Genomic DNA, 18,325 nt, shown 5'->3' on the forward strand with positions numbered 1-18,325 from the left:
AAGATTGTTAAACTAGTAGAGGATAAAATGCTGACTCGTAAAACTACTTACAATAAAAAACCCTTACTTTTTTCTAATTCAAATTACATACAGGTTTATTGCAATAAATAATTAGACTTTATATAATAGTTTCTCATCAGTTTTTACATTTAGTTATAAGGGTTATATTACATTTTGTGAAGTAAATTTTTATATGGTGATCTTTAGAAGTATTTTGCCAATTCAATTCAATTCCAATTCAATTTTCAATTCAATGCCAATTCAACTTTTCATTTATTACTTTTTATGCTTTTTCTTATCAATGTATTTATATATTTTTTTAAAATTTTACCCACATACTTTAAGGTACCTTTGCCATCTGAGTTATATTATTTCCCAAAGAATTATCGCCCTAAGTGTCAATTTTCTTATAAACGTTGCCTTCTAAGGAAAATATTTACTGCTAACCTCTCATCATTTGCAGGGTTTAAAATAAATGGGACGCTTATTCTAAATTTTAAAAAATTTCCAAAAACAAATAAGTAAAATCTCTATGAATTAATGAATTAATGATATTGGGATAAGAGAAGGAAGATGGAGGTGGGGGTGGGGGGTGGGTGGGGGGGGGGGGTGAGTGGTTTGAGGAAAACTTTGGGGAGTTTACAAAAATTGGTAAGTAAGGGTAAAGTTATTTAAAATCAGAGTCAAATCACTTCTACAGCTGGTTATGATAACCAGCTGTAGAAGTGACTTGAGTCTGCTCAGGATTTAAACAAACCCAAAATATGTTAAACATAAAAAATCGATAAAAGCATTCACAAAAATTTTGAAAATCACAATTAATCTTTTTGGACATAAATACTGTTCGAAAAGAGTTTCATAACAAGTACAACAATCTCAATTGATGAATGCAGTCAACTACGAGTCGCAATGTTTTTCATCGCTTCGGTCGCTTTACTTCAAAGCTAAGTAAACAATGTTCAAATACTAATACGCCATAAAGAAATGCGAAAATTATAATAACATAAAACCTCAATAGAATAACTCCACCAATTCAATAAATATTTTATACCTTAGGTCAATATATTTAAAAAAGAGAAACAAAATGACGCTATTATCCACTGTTTAGTGGGTATGTTATTGTAGATGAATTTCAAAGTTCATCGCTATTATAAAAAATCAGTTTTAGAGTTTTTTAATGAATGATAAATTTGAAAACAATAATGAAACCGAAACAAGAACAAATGAGCAAGGCAGATGCCATCTTAATTGGCCAAGTACTATAACAATTAATGAAACTATCCGTGTAAAGAATAATTTCACACTCATCTAAACCTCTCCTCTCCATATTCTGCTTCAAATGTTCTTGCTCTGCTTGAGATATAGTATGTAACCTCCAAATGTTCGAATAATTTGTTTTTGTAAAACGTATATTTGCACTAGAGTGGAAAAGTGTTAATTCTTCGGAAACTCCCGAATCCACTAAACCAATAGTTCCTAATGGGACTTTTAAAGTAAACCATGAGTTCTTCCAAGAACGTTTATTATGAATCAAAGTGGACATTACAAATATATGCCAAGCTAAAGATAAAAACTCGATACAAAATAGCAACCATTTTATTTCAGTTTTTTGCAAAGGCTTGATAAAAAGAAGGGAAGGAACTAATGCAACTGAAAACTGTAGCATCAAGCCGACAACTGCTTTCCATAAAATTTGCCTCGATGATTCGCCATTCCAAAGAAGCATATGCAGGCGAGTAGTATCAGCTTTATTTCTTTCCCATGCGTACATGAAACACCTAGTCATGTAATTTGATCGACTGATAATCCCGCCAGCAAAACTTGAATCAACCATAAAAAACACAGACGCCATTCGGGGTCTTAGGTAAGACGAAGATCTACATTTTTCAACCAATTTTTCTTTTTCATTTTCAAACTCTATTTTAGTTTGGTTGGAATCTGAAAATCGAACTTTTGTTTTATGCAATCCTTTAAGTTTTAATTCAGTTTCCATTTGTTTATCTCATTAAACCATCTACAAACTTTTTTGCTTGTACTCCTATTCGATAATAACGTTGTTACAACTTAGAAATTTCATACTTTAACTAGGGTTCTTGTTTTGTAAGAATCTCTCTTATATTTAGCATAAACTCATAAGTATATTTACTAACATTAAAACCTCAAACATAAGATTTTAATAGAAACTCATATAAAGTTAATTCGATTGAGAAACGCTAAGATTGTAATCCTCCTTTCTGAAAAAGATCTTTACTGCATTAAAACTCTTTGCATGCGCTAACAATTAGACATGTTTTGATGTTTTTTCTGTACACATGGCCGGCTGATGCTTTCTCTATAACTAAGGAGATCTTTTAACTATAAGGTTCATTTTTCACTCTAAAAATTTTCAGTGTAAACAAAGTATTATGTAAATAATATGCTGTGTAAATAAATGTAAGCTGTCTGAACAATAAAACTGAGCGTCAAGATTTGTGTTGTTTACGTAATTTCTATAAAGTTCGAAAAGTTGGTGGATTATAATACTTGTTAAGCCTCCTAAAATTCATACGAAATCATAGCAAACTAACAGATTAGAAGTTGTTTTAAGATTCGCATTGGCTTTGGTTACAAATAATGTCAAAAAAAAAATTGTCATGAATTGTTTTGGCAGGCTTTTAACTATTCCTTAACTTATAGTACTAACCTAACACTAAACAACGTTTGTTAATATAATAAACTACCAGTTATGATAGTGAGAGGGGGTGGGGTGGGTGTGTATAATTGTTGTGATAATGGGAAACCACCAATAAAAAGACGTAAAACACTGTCTGGCGTTTGTCTTAAAATGACTTATTTTAAAACCTTTTTTCAAATAAAGGATTACAATTTTTTTTCCTTATTTAAAACCAGAAATAAAATTTGTTATTGTTTATTTTTTCAATGATTTTGAAACCTAAAAAAACTTGTTTTATCTAATTTGCAAAAAGAATAAATGAACCCCATTTTGACATTTCCGGATATTGTTGTTGAAACTAAAACCCCACCCAGAATTGAAAGTTAGAGCTTCCACACAGAGCAATATAATCGGTTTGATCAGATACAACAGTAAAGAACTTCTTGCAAGAATAGAAGTCAATTCTTGTCGAAAAAAGCTAACTAGATAATCGAGCAGGTGTTTCGATTGCATCAAAAAAAAAAGTGAGAACTGTGAAAATAGTAAACAATTTTATTCATAAAAATCTTGTTAGGCTTGGCTATGTACAGATTTAGTAATTGAATAAATGTGATTTTTTTAATTTAACAATGGGTTTTGTAAACTAAGTTAAAGAAATGGAATCTCGGACGAGGATAAGGAACATACAAAAAAAAGCATGTGTTCCAGGTAGTTTTTAAAAGTTTACAGACAAACTTATTGACGTTTTGTAACTAAAAGTTTTTTACATTTTCACAGTTTCAATTTTTTTTGGTTCCTTTGGAAAATTTGAAAAAAAACAACTTTTCATTAAGTAATGGGAATCATAATATTTTTACAGATCCTTGTTCTTATCCTTAAGATACATTTGAGAAAAGATGACTTAATTACCTTTTTTGGAAATACCATTTTACCCAAATAATAGTAGCATAACTTTTGAAGCAGTAAAATTTATAATATTCTTTTACATGGAACGCATATGATGCCCACTTTTAACAATTTTTATTGTAAATAATTTGTTTTAAGTGCGCTACAAGTATTAGGATTTTTGAACTTCATTTTTGCTATCAGCTGGTTTATCGAGATAGGTATCTTGATTAAAAATTTTTTTTTTTTTGCTTTCCCATCATTAAGACTAGACTGATATCTTGTCAAAATTCTTGGGGGATCACCTTAACGAGCGAACGAGTAATTTAACGAGCGAACGAGTAATTTAACGAGCGAACGAGTATTTTTGTTGGTAAAACTGCAATTGTTGGCATCATAAACGAATTAATATTTCGTCGTTGTCGCATTCAAACCACTTAAGTCCAAAAGTTACAAAATAATGTCTAAATTAAAAAATATTGCTTAAATATATTAAAAACTGCTAAATTGTATATTACAAGATTATTATATTCACAAACATTTATAACTGATTTTTTGAATGTCCTGTAAAATTTAGTTTTTGGACTAACGCGTTTTGCTTGCGACAACGACAATTAGTTAAATTTTTGGTAGATTAAGAACAGAGGAACTGCTACAAAAAAGCATTCTCGTTATTTTGAAGTGACAAGATAATTATTTGCTTTAAAAAAATCGCGATTTTCAAAATTTTTTTGAATGGTTCTGTCCTTAATTTAAAAAATCATAGAAGATCATAGAAGATTGAGTTTAAAAAAGTTGTGCATATCCTTCTAAAAAAAAAAAAATTAAAACTTTTAATTTTTTTTTTTTAGAAGGATATGCACTTTTTGTACTTTTTGTCATAAATTGCCAATTGCATTAAAATAACAATGATGAAGGTTACTTTCCAAAAAAGAATTGAAGGTAGCACAACCGTTACTACGGTTACTATGGTGGCACTCTAAACAATTATGGCTTTATAAAACCTTTTATAATGATATTATATTTGTAAGAATCTAAATTAATCTATGAGTTACGTGAAATACAATACAAAAGTAATATGGTAGATCGCGGTAATATGAGTATCTGGACAATAAGAGCATGTCTTTCTATTACTTAACAAAGGACATTATAGAAACCTGGTGTTTTTGCTTAACCTTTGTACAGAGGTTAAAAATAACACTGATAAACAACTACTTTTTATCAGACTTAATTTTAGGTGGTAAAAAGTATACAGTTTTTTAGGTGGCATAAAATATATAATATTTTTTTACCATCTCAACATTTCAAACTCTGCATGATGAAGAATTTTGTGGAATTAATGATATTATTAGATCTGCAGAAGATTTTTTTTACCATCTCAACATTTCAAACTCTGCATGATGAAGAATTTTGTGGAATTAATGATATTATTAGATCTGCAGAAGATTTTTTTTACCATCTCAACATTTCAAACTCTGTATGATGAAGAATTTTTTGTGGAATGATAAAATCTAATCCAGCTCGTTTTCAAAGTTCGGTGAGAAAATTTCCAAAAAATGCAGCGAAGTTGAAAAAAGGATTTTTTATGGTATCTTAAATAGATTTTGCGAAATACGAATTTTAAAAGTTTTCTCAAAAACGAAGAAAAGAAAGCTTGATAAGTTTTCATTTGTGTTTATACTAACTCTCTTAGTAATCACAGTTCAAGAGGTACTCACAAGCCATTTCCCATTCATGTCGCATGTCTTTGAAGATTGGATTTTTTACATTCCCATCTAGAATTTTTCCTGGAAATCTTGCTGCAGTGAGTAAAGAACAAGGCGAAAGATCATTCAACTGATGGAAAATCGTTATTAAGGGTTTTAGAATGAAACCATGAGGGAGGATTGCTGCTAGGTTACTGCTGTTTTTAAAAGAAAGTTGTTCGCAACAATTTTTAGCAAATGTTGATACTTGTAGTGAGTAAAACATGGTATATGTAAAAAGTGGCTTAAATTTTTGACAGATGTTCTAATCTAAATTACAAAAAAGTTGGGAGATTCATACAACACTGCCAAAGACTATTTTATTAAATCTTCATAAAATTTACAGTTTGTCCACTTATTGTTCAGTGTAATTATCTATTCAAACTTTTCTTAAAAAAATTTCTCATTAAAAGATAAACTAATATTCTGTTTTTAAAATATATTCGGTCAGTGCATAATTTTTGCGGCATTTATTGCGACTTTTTTATTCTTTAAAAAATTAAGGGGGGGGGGGGGGGTTGGATATTTCATAAAATCCATCCTCTCTTTTCAGATAGTGAAACGCATTTACAGATAGTGAAAATCACATCCCTATTTACCATATTATGCCTATTATTTCAATGAAGTTTAATATAAAACCCAGTCATTTTGCGATCTCAACGAACCTTTCGGCAAAGAATCAATCAGCAAAAGCCAACTCTAAACATGTTTTAAGAAGTTTAAATTGAGCGATACGAAGTTCGCAGTTATAGAAGGAAAAGGTCGAACATCAAATTTTATTAATTTCAGAGTTAACACCGTGCTCAAGAACTTGACGAGAACCAGAAGAGTGAGTTAGATAGATTTATCTCCAGTATTTTATTTCTAACCCACAGTGCCAAAATTTTCAAGGAAAAACAAAGAGGCCAAAAGACAGCCGATGAGAAAAAATGATAAAGCAAAATAACGCTCAGTTTATTTTTCCCTTTCATAATAAAAAATGAAGAGCACAGGGAAAAACCAGACGGGCCACAAATTAAAAACTTTTTTTTTTCTTTTTTTTCTTCCCATGTTAAATATTGATCTGACTATGCAGACAAATTAAAAAATACATATCACCAGTAAAAACCAGTTAAAAATACATATCACCAGTAAAAACCAGTTAAAAATACTATAATCTATGTGAATGAGACACTTTCAAATTAAAAATCCATACTTCTCAAAAGTTGCGAAATGTGACATCTGTTTTTTCCCCTGCGGTCTTCAAACGACGTGATTACGTAAATTCGTATATTATTACGTAAAAAAAAAAAGAAAAGAAAAAGTTAATCGTCGTTTTTTAACCCTTTGTGGTCCAAGGTGTGACAATGATTTTTTTTTTTAAATTGTTTTATTTTTTTTTTAATTTGTGATAAATCTACATACAAAAAAAAAAAAAGATTTAATTTTTTTATTTTAGCTGTCTTAAAAATTACTATGGGACAAATAAGTCCCGACAGGCATTATCTAAACCAACAAAAAGTGTATATTATTTACAATGTACAGATAAAGTTGTTCATTCATGAAACTCTTTAAAGCAGTTTCTTTTATCATTTATACATAAGAAAATTTTACAAGTGCTACACTTGAAAAATGGCCTTGCTTCAATCTTCTTTTTTGAACAAACTTCGCACCGTCCTCGTTTTCCATCATGATGTGGCCAATGAATTCCAAGATGTTCTTTACGAATTGATGGCACTACTGAATAATTTGACTTTCTTCTTTTGTTAGTAGTAAGTCTGTTGGAAGGAGATGATGTTATTGGTCTGCCAAGATTTGGTGGCTTCCCTTTCATAACCATGGATTGTGCAACTGATCTTCGAAAGTCAAGAAGATTTATATTTTCATTGGACATTTTTTTATAAACAACATAAGCATTGCAGATTGTTCGCTCAACAAGACCAAAAAAAATGCGATGCCACCACTTTTTGGATTTTCTAGAAGTGCCATATAGCGAACAAAGCATGTCAGCTTTATCAACCCCTCCCATAAAGGCGTTATAATCTTTTACTGCTTTTGGACCGCAAATCATTGATATGGTTCCATCCTTGTTCTTTCTCTTTATTTCTGATGTATCCGTTCCATGATAGTTTGAAATGACATGAACAGGTTTGTTATCCTTCCATTTAAAAACTACAATTCCATCTTTGGATATTCGATAATCAAAGTCGCCTCGCTTTAGGCACCTATCTTTTATAAAGTCTTGTGGCAGGTACTTTCTTTTTGTACGCAAAGTTCCACAACTTAGAACCTGATTAGAGAGTAAGTATTCCATGAGCGGAACAGATGTGAAGTAATTGTCAATAAAAACTTCATGAAACTTTCCTTGCAATGATTTTGTCATTTCATAAATGACTTTTTCTCCTAAACCAAAATATTTAGGCATAGCAGGATCAATTCTACAATTATCTTTTCCTTGATAAACCTCAAATTTGTAAAGGTAGCCATCCATATCTGCTAAGGACCAAAGTTTATAACCTCTTTTTGTTGGTTTCACAGGATTGTATTGCTTTAATGAGCTGCGCCCTTTGAAAAGAATCATGCTTTCATCAATACTAACGGAACGTAATACACTGTACAGTTCAGTAAACTTTTTATTCAAGCTGTCAATTAGTGGTCGCATTTTATAAAGTTTATCAGTATTGGTATCTGGAACTGCGTTATTGTCATTGACATGGATATTAGATAGTATCTGCAAAAATCTATTTCTAGATAATGCATTTGAAATAAACGGTACAGACAAATCTTGCTCGCCATTCCAATAATGTTTCCATGATGGTAACTCGTGATACCCCATCACCATGTTAATCCCCATAAATGCGAATAATTCAGCTTTTGACAATGCAGAAACTCTTTTTTGTGTCTGATTGATATACAAATTACTTTGGAACAAGATGGAATCCATTATTTCATTATCAAAATATTTTAAAAAGTAATCAACTGGTTTTTGGCAGTCAGCAAAATGCACTTTGACAGGTCCTAAAATATTAATGTAAAATAAAGTGAAATCATGTGCTTAACTATTACAAAGAATAATAAGAAACAAATTATAAATGTTATTTGATTAGTGAATGTATGTGTACATTCACATTCAGAAAAAACTCATAGAGAATATATGTATATATTCTCAATGAGCTTTTTCTGGATGAAAAATAAGCAAAACAAAAAAGCATTTTGAATTAATAAATAGAAAGGTACCTTCCGGTTGATTGAAGCTTGAAACAAATTCATTCTTTTCAATCTTGCTCCACTTTCTATCTTGCTCTACATTATAGTCATTTTTACCTGAAAAACTATTATAAGTATCACAGATATTGCCATCATATGAATACTCAGATGACTCATATTCAGAAACATCTACTTCAACTTGATTGGATAAGTCATCATTACACTGTTGTTCAGCTTGCAGTTTATCTAGTTCAAAATTCTCATCATCATCTGAATAGTCAGATAAATCACTGCTGTCTCCTAGGGGAATATCTTCTAAGATTATTTTTGTAGCTTCGGCAGCAGTATAATACTTTTTATGTTTCATTATTATTATCTCTTGAAGTAAATAAAATCAAATTAATAATACCAAATTAAATAAAATACATCCAAAACAGAGTTCCATAAAACCTGAAGGGACATATATGTCCCACAACAAAGTAGTGAAAATAAACAACCTAGAACAAACTTTCACCTATAAAATTTAATATATATTGATCATATTACTATTAAAGAACACAACAAAAAAGTTTGGGAATTCTGTAATAATTTGATAATGAATAATAAAGTTTTTTCTTCGTACTAAAATCAAAAACATGCGCATATCAGTTTACCTTTTTAAAAACTAGTATTTATGCCATAAAAGTACTATATATGCCGCAAAAAGTTGGTTTGAGATATAGCCAAACAATTATAGAAATGACATAATCAAAATATTTGACTTTCTTAACTTCAAGTGAATCGCCATAGAGCCTTAAGTAAACTGGGACATTTATGTCCCGTCGGACCACAAAGGGTTAAAGTTTTAAGCTCTGTGTGTCAGTGGGTTAATGCACAACAGAGCCCTCTATTCTATGATAAATAGATCAATATTATAAATGTGAATTAATAATGAAATTATTATAAAATTAACAAACGTGTTTGCAATCTAAAAAATTTTTTTGAAGAGCCACTAATATTTTAGTACAGAAAACTAGTAATATATGTATTTTCTGTTAGGATTTTTGTACAGAGAACTGTTAATATCTGTATTTTCTTTTAGGATTTTGTATATAGATCATAAATTTAATGATAAGTATAATCAAATGGCAAATCATTTATCAATTCGAAAATTTATGATGCAACCTTTGAAAAGTGTAAGCTTTTTTTAATTTGACATTATTAGTTTTAACATAGTTCTGTAATATGAATGACATTTCAAAGAGATTAGTTTTTATATTAATTGTAAATTATTCTTTTAATATTATATTCAGTTAAATACTGCTCATATGTGCTATTTGTCAACATCAAAGTTTTTCAATGCTTGGACTGGCAAAGAGTCATTAGCCAATGATGACCCTGAAATATTTAAATTGATTCAAAAAGAAAAGAGAAGACAAATTGAAGGATTAGAACTAATTGCTTCAGAGGTTTTTTTCATTAAATTTTTATAAATATAGTGTTTTTACAGAGCTAAAAGTTTTAGAATTTGGTACAAGGTCTTGGTTGGGGGCGGGGATGGGGGAGGGGATATCTTTTATTATTCTGAATCTGTACCTGTATTTTTTTCAAAGCAATATAAGAATATTTTATTTTTTATATTCCCTTTTAATATATTTTTAAAAATATTTGCATCAATTCATATTGGTTTGATTTTTGTCAAACATTAATAGATATTTTCAATGCGTGAATATGAATATACTATTTCACGGGAAAAAAAATTTATTTTGAATTTTTTAGGTAATGAATCATTAATTTGGTGCAAAAAAAAAAAAATTAATAAAAAAAAAATAAAAAAAAATACAATTGTACAACAAATAAAGGATTATTACAAATTCCATTTGTTTTTTAAATAATATTACTGCAGCAAGTGTCAAGTGTTGAGCAATTTTTTAAATAAAAAAACTAAGTGTTTTTATTTTAATGTAAAAAAATTTAGTATTAAAAATATGTAAAATTCAAGGTTCATTTTAAGTTGCTAAATATGTTGCTTGATTTTAAATTGTTTTTGTTAAAAGCATGTTTGTGCAACAATAAAAAGTTATTCAAGTTTTTTAAAAGTCTTTAAAAGAAGTTATGTCTTCTCATTTAGTTTTGTTTTAGAATTTTTGCAGCAAAGCAGCATTACAAGCTTTAGGAAGTTGTTTAAACAATAAGTATTCAGAAGGTTACCCAGGTGCTAGGTTTGTTTTTCCTTTTTTTTTTTGTTTTGAATAGGTTTATCTATTATTATTTTTTTTAGTTAAATTATAGCTCAAAATAAAAATTTTTTAATCACTAAGAGTTATTATATTTAGATATTATGGTGGAAATGATGTTGTTGATGAAATAGAAACTCTTGTCCAACAAAGAGCATTGCAAGCTTTTCATCTTGATCCTGAGAAATGGGGTGTAAATGTACAAGTATACTCAGGTAAAAACTGATACTGTTTTTCTGATTGAAAAGAAAGTTCAGTTTTATTTTGTTAAAAGAATTACAACATCAAGTTTTTATAGTTTTATTACAAATTGCTTCAAGTCTATTGTTTATCAAAGATAAAAAAAAAAATGTAAAGTACACATATCTTTTCATGATTTCTATAAAACTAGGTTCACCTGCTAATTTTGCCATATACACTGCCCTTTTAAACCCTCATGACCGAATAATGGGACTTGATTTACCACATGGAGGCCAGTAAGATGTTTTAATTTTTTTTTTCTTTTTTAAATTCTTTTTTCTGATGGTGTATCACAAATGTTTTATTTAAAACAAAATAATTTGTATATCGTTTCAGTTTGTCACATGGTTTTTCCACAGATACAAAGAGAGTATCAGCAACATCAAAATTTTTTGAATCTATGCCATACAGACTTAATGTAAGTAAAAAATCATTATAAAAATTGTTAATAAAAAATACTTAGTTTGCTGTTACTGTTTTATACATTAATATGGCAAGGTTCTAAAATATAACTGGATTTACTAACTTTTTTTCAACTTAGCAAAACCTATGAAAAATAATATCTTGCTTATTGTGAAAAACTATTTCTCTTTACCACGCTAGGCAATCAAGTTGTTTATAGCAGTTTGCGATGTTTTTATATCATATGACACTTATTGCACAAACTACAAATCCATTTTGTGTAGACAATATGCTTAGTATATGTTTTCCAGGTTTAATATTTGTTGTTATTAATTCAACTTTTGTACCCATGTGATACTTGTCAGTTTCTATGATCACAGGGGTATCTGTATCTAACCATGTCTGACTGCTGCCTGTGGAACTATGTGTTGTTATTACAAGTCTTGAGTATGGTTGCATTAAATCAAAACTAATCTGCAATAATTGTTCAGAAAGGTACGTTTGCATCCCTCGAAGTTCATCTGATCGAATCCTAAATTTTTTAAAAATGTTGAAATGGAAATCATCTTGCCGAATAATATCGATAGCAAGTGTATTGTTTGGTTCAAATTCATTATATTTAAGATAAGTAAAACACAATGGTTTATTGTTTGATGTTTCATGATATAAAATATCTGCTAACACCACATCACCGTGGTTGTATGTTTGTTCTTGGAAGTCTGCTAATGTTGGAACTTGTGATGCATGGTTTATAAGCATTCGTAAAAAACTGTTTTTTATATGATTTATTACTAAAAATGCCATTTGTGCATGTCCTAAAATGCTTGGATGCAATCTGTCTGCAGCAAAAAGTGTCTCAAGAGAGAACCCTGGTGACATTTGTTTTATTTCATCACAAACAAAATTTCGCCAGCTTATTGATGATATTCTATAATGTCTAGCTACAAATAATCCACCTTCATCTTCATAATTTGAACATTTACCATCTAAATAATCATGACCACGAAAAAAGTTTAAAAAGAAGAGTGCTGGCTTTGATTCTCTTTGCAGAATATTTCTTGTAAATTGTTCAAGAGGTTGTCCCGGTGGAAATGGTTTGTCATCATATCTTCCACGATCATTAGCCGCTAACTCCCATAATATTATTTTTGGTTCAGCATCTTCACTTAAATGTGAATTTAGACAGTATGAGAAGTAATCTGTTCCTACACCACCTATTGAAATAGACTTTGCTTGCATTTTAGATGTGGTTATTGGCATAAATACATCATTCCACCATTGCACAATAGCATTAAAATAAACACGATCCCCTTCTCCATTCTCTGCAAAAGGAGCTCCGCGAGATATTGAACCTCCTACAATTGGAAGTTGAATTTTATATCCATGCAGTGCTTTAATAAGAATATTTTTCAACCGTTTTTCGTCTCCAAAGTTTGAGAATGATTTTTGTATTAATATTGGTGTCACACCAAGGCTTTCAGGATTTTGGTATATATCTTTGTATATCCAAAATTGTGTAAAGTCACTGTCTAGTTTTTGTATAAGTTGAATAATCTTTTCTCTATATATTTCTGGAAATTCTATTGCTGCTTTTCGTAAGGCAAAGCTGAAAATTTCATTAAGGTATATACTAGTTATCAGAAGTAGTATAGATTGGCATTTCATTGTTTACCTTGAAAATAGGAGAATAAAAATAACAGAAAATTAAAATGAAATAATGTTGGTTACTTGGTCAAATATATAAATTATACCTGAATGTATTTAACTTATATTTGACCTTACATACAAAAATAACTTTTCATTTCTTTTTTAAAAGTATCTTGTTTGCTATAAATCAATAGCTATGATTTTCTCTATATTTTGTGGTTAGCATGTTTGCTGAATAAGCAGAGTATGAGCTTAAAAATGCATAACATGAGTCCATCAGTTTTGATTACTTTGTTTACTTTCAAGGTTCAATGCTTAACAAACATTTTTTTGTTTGTTTTAATTTTGTTTTTTTTTAGTAAAAAATTTACAAATATATATGTATATATATATATATATGCAATTACATATAATTTATATCTATGCATACAAACAAATTTATTTCTAATGTAAATACTAGAAATGTATTTTTAAGATTAAAATCAAAATTTTAATTATCTGTTTTATAAAGGGTAGCATCCTATGTGTTACTAAAAAAACACATAGTGTATATATATATATATATATATATATATATATATATATATATATATATATATATATATATATATATATATATATATATATATATATATATATATATATATATATATATATATATATATATATATATATATATATATATATATATATATATATATATATATATATATATATATATATATATATATATATATATATATATATAGTAGGTGGTACATCTTATAAAACAAATCATGTATCAATAAATTTTCTTTACTTTAAGTATTTCATCTGTCTCTAGTAACCCTCATCTTTTTTCTTTGGTAGTATTTTTTTAAGCTATTTTTTAATTTTAAACAAAAACAAATTCTAATCAAAAAACTCTTTTAAAAACAAAAAAAACTAATTCAATGCTGAAATTGCAGCCATGAGTATAAATCTTAATTTTGCAAGAATTGAGACTTAAGTAAAAACACTTTAAATTAACTATGGAACAAAAAAAAAAAAAAAATCAAGGGCTGTATCATTGTAATTCCCAAAAAAAGAATAGAATGGCTACTGAATTAAGTAATGCAAGAGCATTAGATGAAAAATTTTTGAATATATATATATATATATATTCATAAAATTTTTTCATCAAAAAAGCTAATTTGATTTGTTTATAGTTTATAAATGACTGTCAATTACTTCCTATAAAAAAATGTTTTTTTGACTTTTGATTAAAAAATTATATTTAGGAAGCTACTGGACTAATTGACTATGATAAATTGCAGGAGTCAGCATATCTATTTCGCCCAAAACTTATAATTGCTGGTACAAGTGCTTACTCAAGACTGATTGACTATGAAAGAATGAAAAAGGTATATCTTATATATTGTTGTATACTAAGTGTTTTATGTCACATTTGGTAAAAGATCTTGTTATCAAGTCTGTCTACTATTATTATCTTTAAAAACAAATTTTTGAATTTGGACAGCCTTCTCAAGCATAAATCTCTGCAGAGAGTGTTAGTACCTATGATTATAAATGATTATAAATTTTTTGACTTCAAGTAAGACAAAAGTCCATTCAAGTCTTTGGCTACAACCTATCGCATTGACTATTCCCTCCAGTTTGGCCTAAGGTTTTAATATCAAATTTAACACTATTATGTCTTTGTATCTCTACTTTTGATACCATATTTTTTCCTGTTCCATATCTTAAATATAATATTACTTTATTGTTACTAATCTCTACAAAGTAATTGCATAATTATCTAAGAGTTCATGGTTAACTTTTTTGTCACTGCAGCATATTCTTAAAAGAGCTATTTTCTTCCTTTTTTAGTGACCTATCTTTTATATTTTTTGTTGACCTATTTTCTATATTTTTCAGAATGATCTAGGTTTTTATTTGTTAAAAATATACAATATTCAACTATTATAAATCAAATTGAATAAAGTTTCAATATTGGTCATTAATACTGTACTCCAACTTTGATGCTTTTTCTGCAGAAAAATTTGTTCACTAAAATACCAAACCTTTATCCGCAGGTCTGAAGTTTGATTATTTTGAAGTTTTTTTTGCATTTTCTTTAACAATCAAAGAAATACTTTCTACCTGTCTAATAGAGGTTGATTCAATCAACCACTGATATTACCAATTTTTTTTTTTCTACCCAATATAATTTCAAAGAAAGTGATCCCCAGGCCTCCAGAGAATTTCCTGATATGCTTAACCTCTTGTTGTGAAGTCTTTAAGAAGAAAAATAATCTTTTTTTTTTTTTTTACTAATGTAAAAATTTTATAAAAAATTGGTAAACCATATTTTTGTGAAATATTTATTAGATTCTTTTGACACTACTTTTTTTCTTCTGGTTGTCACCAGAAATAGCTCTGGTCTTTCTTTTTAACCAATTTTATTATAATTAAAATGTTAAACAACTAAGTTTAAAATTATATTTACAATTTAGATAATGATTATAAAGACATTTTAAATAGTTGTAAATAGATTTATATGATTTTAAATTAAAATGTTTCAAAATGTATTAGAGAATCATTGACTTTGATTAATTTATTTTTAATTTAACTAGTAATTAAACACAGAATATAATCAAAGGTTCCCCAGTCAAAACTATGTATTCTCTACATGATCTTTACTCACCAAGCCCATATAAAGTTTTAAATTCTTAATTGTTATGAATCAATAGCATTTATTTTAAATCTTTTTTACATTGGTTTTTTCTTAAGTTTTTTTTTAAATATAAATTAGGGTGAAAGATGTCAGTGAGTGGGAAAAGTTTACAAGTGGGATCTCCTAAGTAGGGGAAAAGTGAAGTGGAATGAGTTAATTAATCGTACATATATTTATTTCTTGTATACAGATCAGTTCAAGTGTAAATGCTTATCTGCTGGCTGATATGGCACACATTAGTGGACTGGTGGCAGCTGGGGTGAGACAGTGCAATCAGTTGAACGTTTTATTAAAAATATTTTTTACAAATGTTAAGAGTTAACTGATTTCTGTTGTATAAAAATTCAACTTGCTTTTCTTTTAAGGTCATTCCCAGTCCTTTTACTCATGCTGATGTAGTTTCTACAACAACACATAAAACACTGCGAGCTGTAAGGTAAATAACTTCAGTGAATTGGAATTTTATTTTATAAGTTTTATAAATATTCTTTTTTATTTTATAAGTTGTTGTTGGATGTTAAGGAATTTTTTCAGGCAAATTTTTTTGTGTATTAAAAATTAAGAAATTTTTAAAAAACTTTTATGATCACATTCAGGCATTCATTGATATTTTATCGCAAAGGATTGAGAAACATTAACAGTAAAGGTGAAGGTAAATCTTAAATTTATTTGAAATGTTTAAAGCTTTAGTAAAACTATCTTATGTTGAGGCATTTATTCAAAAATAGTGATTTTTCTTTTTCAGAAATCATGTATGATTTAGAACGACCAATTAATGAGGCTGTCTTTCCAGGCTTACAAGGTGGACCACATAACCACTCAATGGCTGGTGTTGGAGTTGGGCTGCGCCAAGTAAAATTTATGATTGTTTTTAACTTTCAAGCATGATTACATGAAGTCAGAAAAATCTTTAATAGGTTTTAAAATCTTAAATTTAGCTTGCTTTTGTATTATATTGCTTTTCCTTCTGTTTACTGGGTTGTATAGAACTAGGGTGGAGTAGGAATGGGTTTGAGTAGGTCTTGGGTTGAGTAGGTCTTTCTTGATATTTAGCTCTTCTCACCATTTGCAGGCGATGACTCCAGAATTTCGTGACTATCAAATACAGACACTGAAAAATGCAAAAATCATGTCAGAACAACTGATTGCTCGAGGTTATGATGTTGTGTCCAGTAAGTTTTCAGTTCTGGTATATATATTTTTGAAATAGGTAAAACAAAGTTTATATATATTCAGGAAAAAAATTTTATGTTTTTATTTTCTGGTAATATTCATGAATTTAGTTATTAGATTCTCAATCCTAATTGAATAATTAGACTGCATTATTAACTATTTTGAGACAATTTTTTACTTACAAGTTTCAATTGAAAATTTTCTCACTTTTTCAAATTCAGACGGAACTGACAATCATCTTGTATTAGTTGATTTGAGACCAAAGGTATTAGAAGTTTGTTTTTTCTTCATTTAGCAACATCAATATTTAATGTGGCGTGTTGGCATTTATGAAAATAATTTTTTAAAAATAAGAATAAAAACACTTTTATAGGACATTAAAAGTATTGTGTTTATTGTTAATATCAGAACATTGATGGTGCTCGTGTTGAATTTGTTTTGGATAGAGCTTCTATCACAGCCAATAAAAATACAGTTCCCGGAGATAAAAGTGCGATGAAACCTAGTGGATTGCGTCTGGGTTTGTTTTTAAATAAATTTAATTTTTCTAAAGTGTATTTAACATACAGATCCATAGATGTATTTAAGATAAAGTATAAATAAAAAAGTGTCTGTTCAAAGGTGCTGCAGCTCTCACATCCAGAAGTTTTAAAGAAGCTGATTTTGTAAAAGTAATCGATTTGTTGAACAAAGGAGTTGAAATCGGATTAGAGGCTCAAAAGTTATCTAGTAAGCAATAAAATGAACCTGTTTATTAATCTAGTATAAGTTCAGAACTTTATTATTCGGTTCGGTTTTTTATTGATATCATTGTTAAAGTTATCATCAATTTTTATATTTATTATGTAAGCAATTCAGTAAACTGTTGTGATGTTAATGGCTCCTGCTTTTTTATCTTAAGAAACACTAAAAGACTTCAAAACAGTTGTTCAAACCAATGAAACGATTATCGGGAGAATAAGTGCCTTACGTCAAGAAGTTTGCCAATTCGCAAGTTCTTTTCCAATGCCCGGATTAGATGATTTGTAATAGTTAAGAATTTTATAGATGATCATTTAGATTGTAACATATGGACCTAGAAATTAATTTTCTGTTTTTCAAAAAAATTTCAAGAGTTTTGAGGTGTTTTTTTATCTGCAGAAAATCTGGATGTAACTGTTTACAGGTCATTCAAATCTAGATTTATAATATTTTAATATATTACAGTTTTAGTAACACAGTTTTTTTAAATTTACACTTAAAAACCCATTCCTTAAACAGTTTATGTGACTAACAAATACTTAAATATAATTTATCTCGTTAGAGACAGGTGCGAAAATGCGGGAAAAACACGCAAAATGGCAGCTATAGTGACTCAGTCAACTCTAAAAAAATTGTTGCAACTAACCCCATAGGCACCATGAAATGTGAATAACATTAATCAGAAAAAAACTAAAAATATTTAGCGTTTTACAAAAAGGTTATTCTTTCTATTCTAAAGCTT

At 28.6% G+C, this 18,325-nt stretch overlaps 3 protein-coding genes across 4 annotated transcripts; 1 reads left to right on the forward strand and 2 right to left on the reverse strand.

Moving 5' to 3' along the window:
* Window positions 1–765: 765 nt before the first annotated feature.
* LOC149887122 (uncharacterized) lies at window positions 766–2,370 on the reverse strand. The gene has a single exon (XM_090091716.1). It carries the CDS (start codon window positions 1,991–1,993, stop codon window positions 1,175–1,177), a length of 819 nt encoding a protein of 272 aa, XP_089947842.1. The 5' UTR covers window positions 1,994–2,370; the 3' UTR covers window positions 766–1,174.
* Window positions 2,371–9,488: 7,118 nt separating this feature from the next.
* LOC145190713 (serine hydroxymethyltransferase, mitochondrial-like) lies at window positions 9,489–18,054 on the forward strand. 2 transcript variants are annotated; one of them, XR_016453293.1, is made up of 16 exons: window positions 9,489–9,644; window positions 9,762–9,917; window positions 10,591–10,670; window positions 10,785–10,900; window positions 11,077–11,161; window positions 11,262–11,343; window positions 14,234–14,356; window positions 15,860–15,928; window positions 16,035–16,105; window positions 16,266–16,321; window positions 16,415–16,521; window positions 16,723–16,841; window positions 17,064–17,107; window positions 17,251–17,362; window positions 17,464–17,571; window positions 17,744–18,054. XR_016453293.1 is itself a non-coding variant. In XM_090090194.1 (16 exons), exons 1-16 carry the CDS (start codon window positions 9,492–9,494, stop codon window positions 17,869–17,871), a joined length of 1,590 nt encoding a protein of 529 aa, XP_089946320.1. In that variant the 5' UTR covers window positions 9,489–9,491; the 3' UTR covers window positions 17,872–18,054. The 2 variants fall into 2 exon arrangements, 1 of the variants encoding a protein (XP_089946320.1); XM_090090194.1 differs by having other exon boundaries at window positions 16,742–16,841.
* On the reverse strand, window positions 11,245–13,195 carry LOC145190714 (uncharacterized). Its single transcript, XM_080067600.2, has 2 exons — window positions 13,079–13,195; window positions 11,245–12,999 (listed from the first exon to the last, which is right to left on the reverse strand). The coding sequence occupies exon 2, from the start codon at window positions 12,990–12,992 to the stop codon at window positions 11,568–11,570; it is 1,425 nt and encodes a 474-aa protein (XP_079923726.2). The 5' UTR covers window positions 12,993–12,999; window positions 13,079–13,195; the 3' UTR covers window positions 11,245–11,567.
* Window positions 18,055–18,325: the final 271 nt, after the last annotated feature.

This window comes from Hydra viridissima, unplaced genomic scaffold (assembly GCF_058129835.1).
Source record: "Hydra viridissima isolate aposymbiotic clone 2 unplaced genomic scaffold, HvirCarnegie_v1 scaffold_6, whole genome shotgun sequence".
NCBI lineage: Eukaryota > Metazoa > Cnidaria > Hydrozoa > Anthoathecata > Hydridae > Hydra > Hydra viridissima.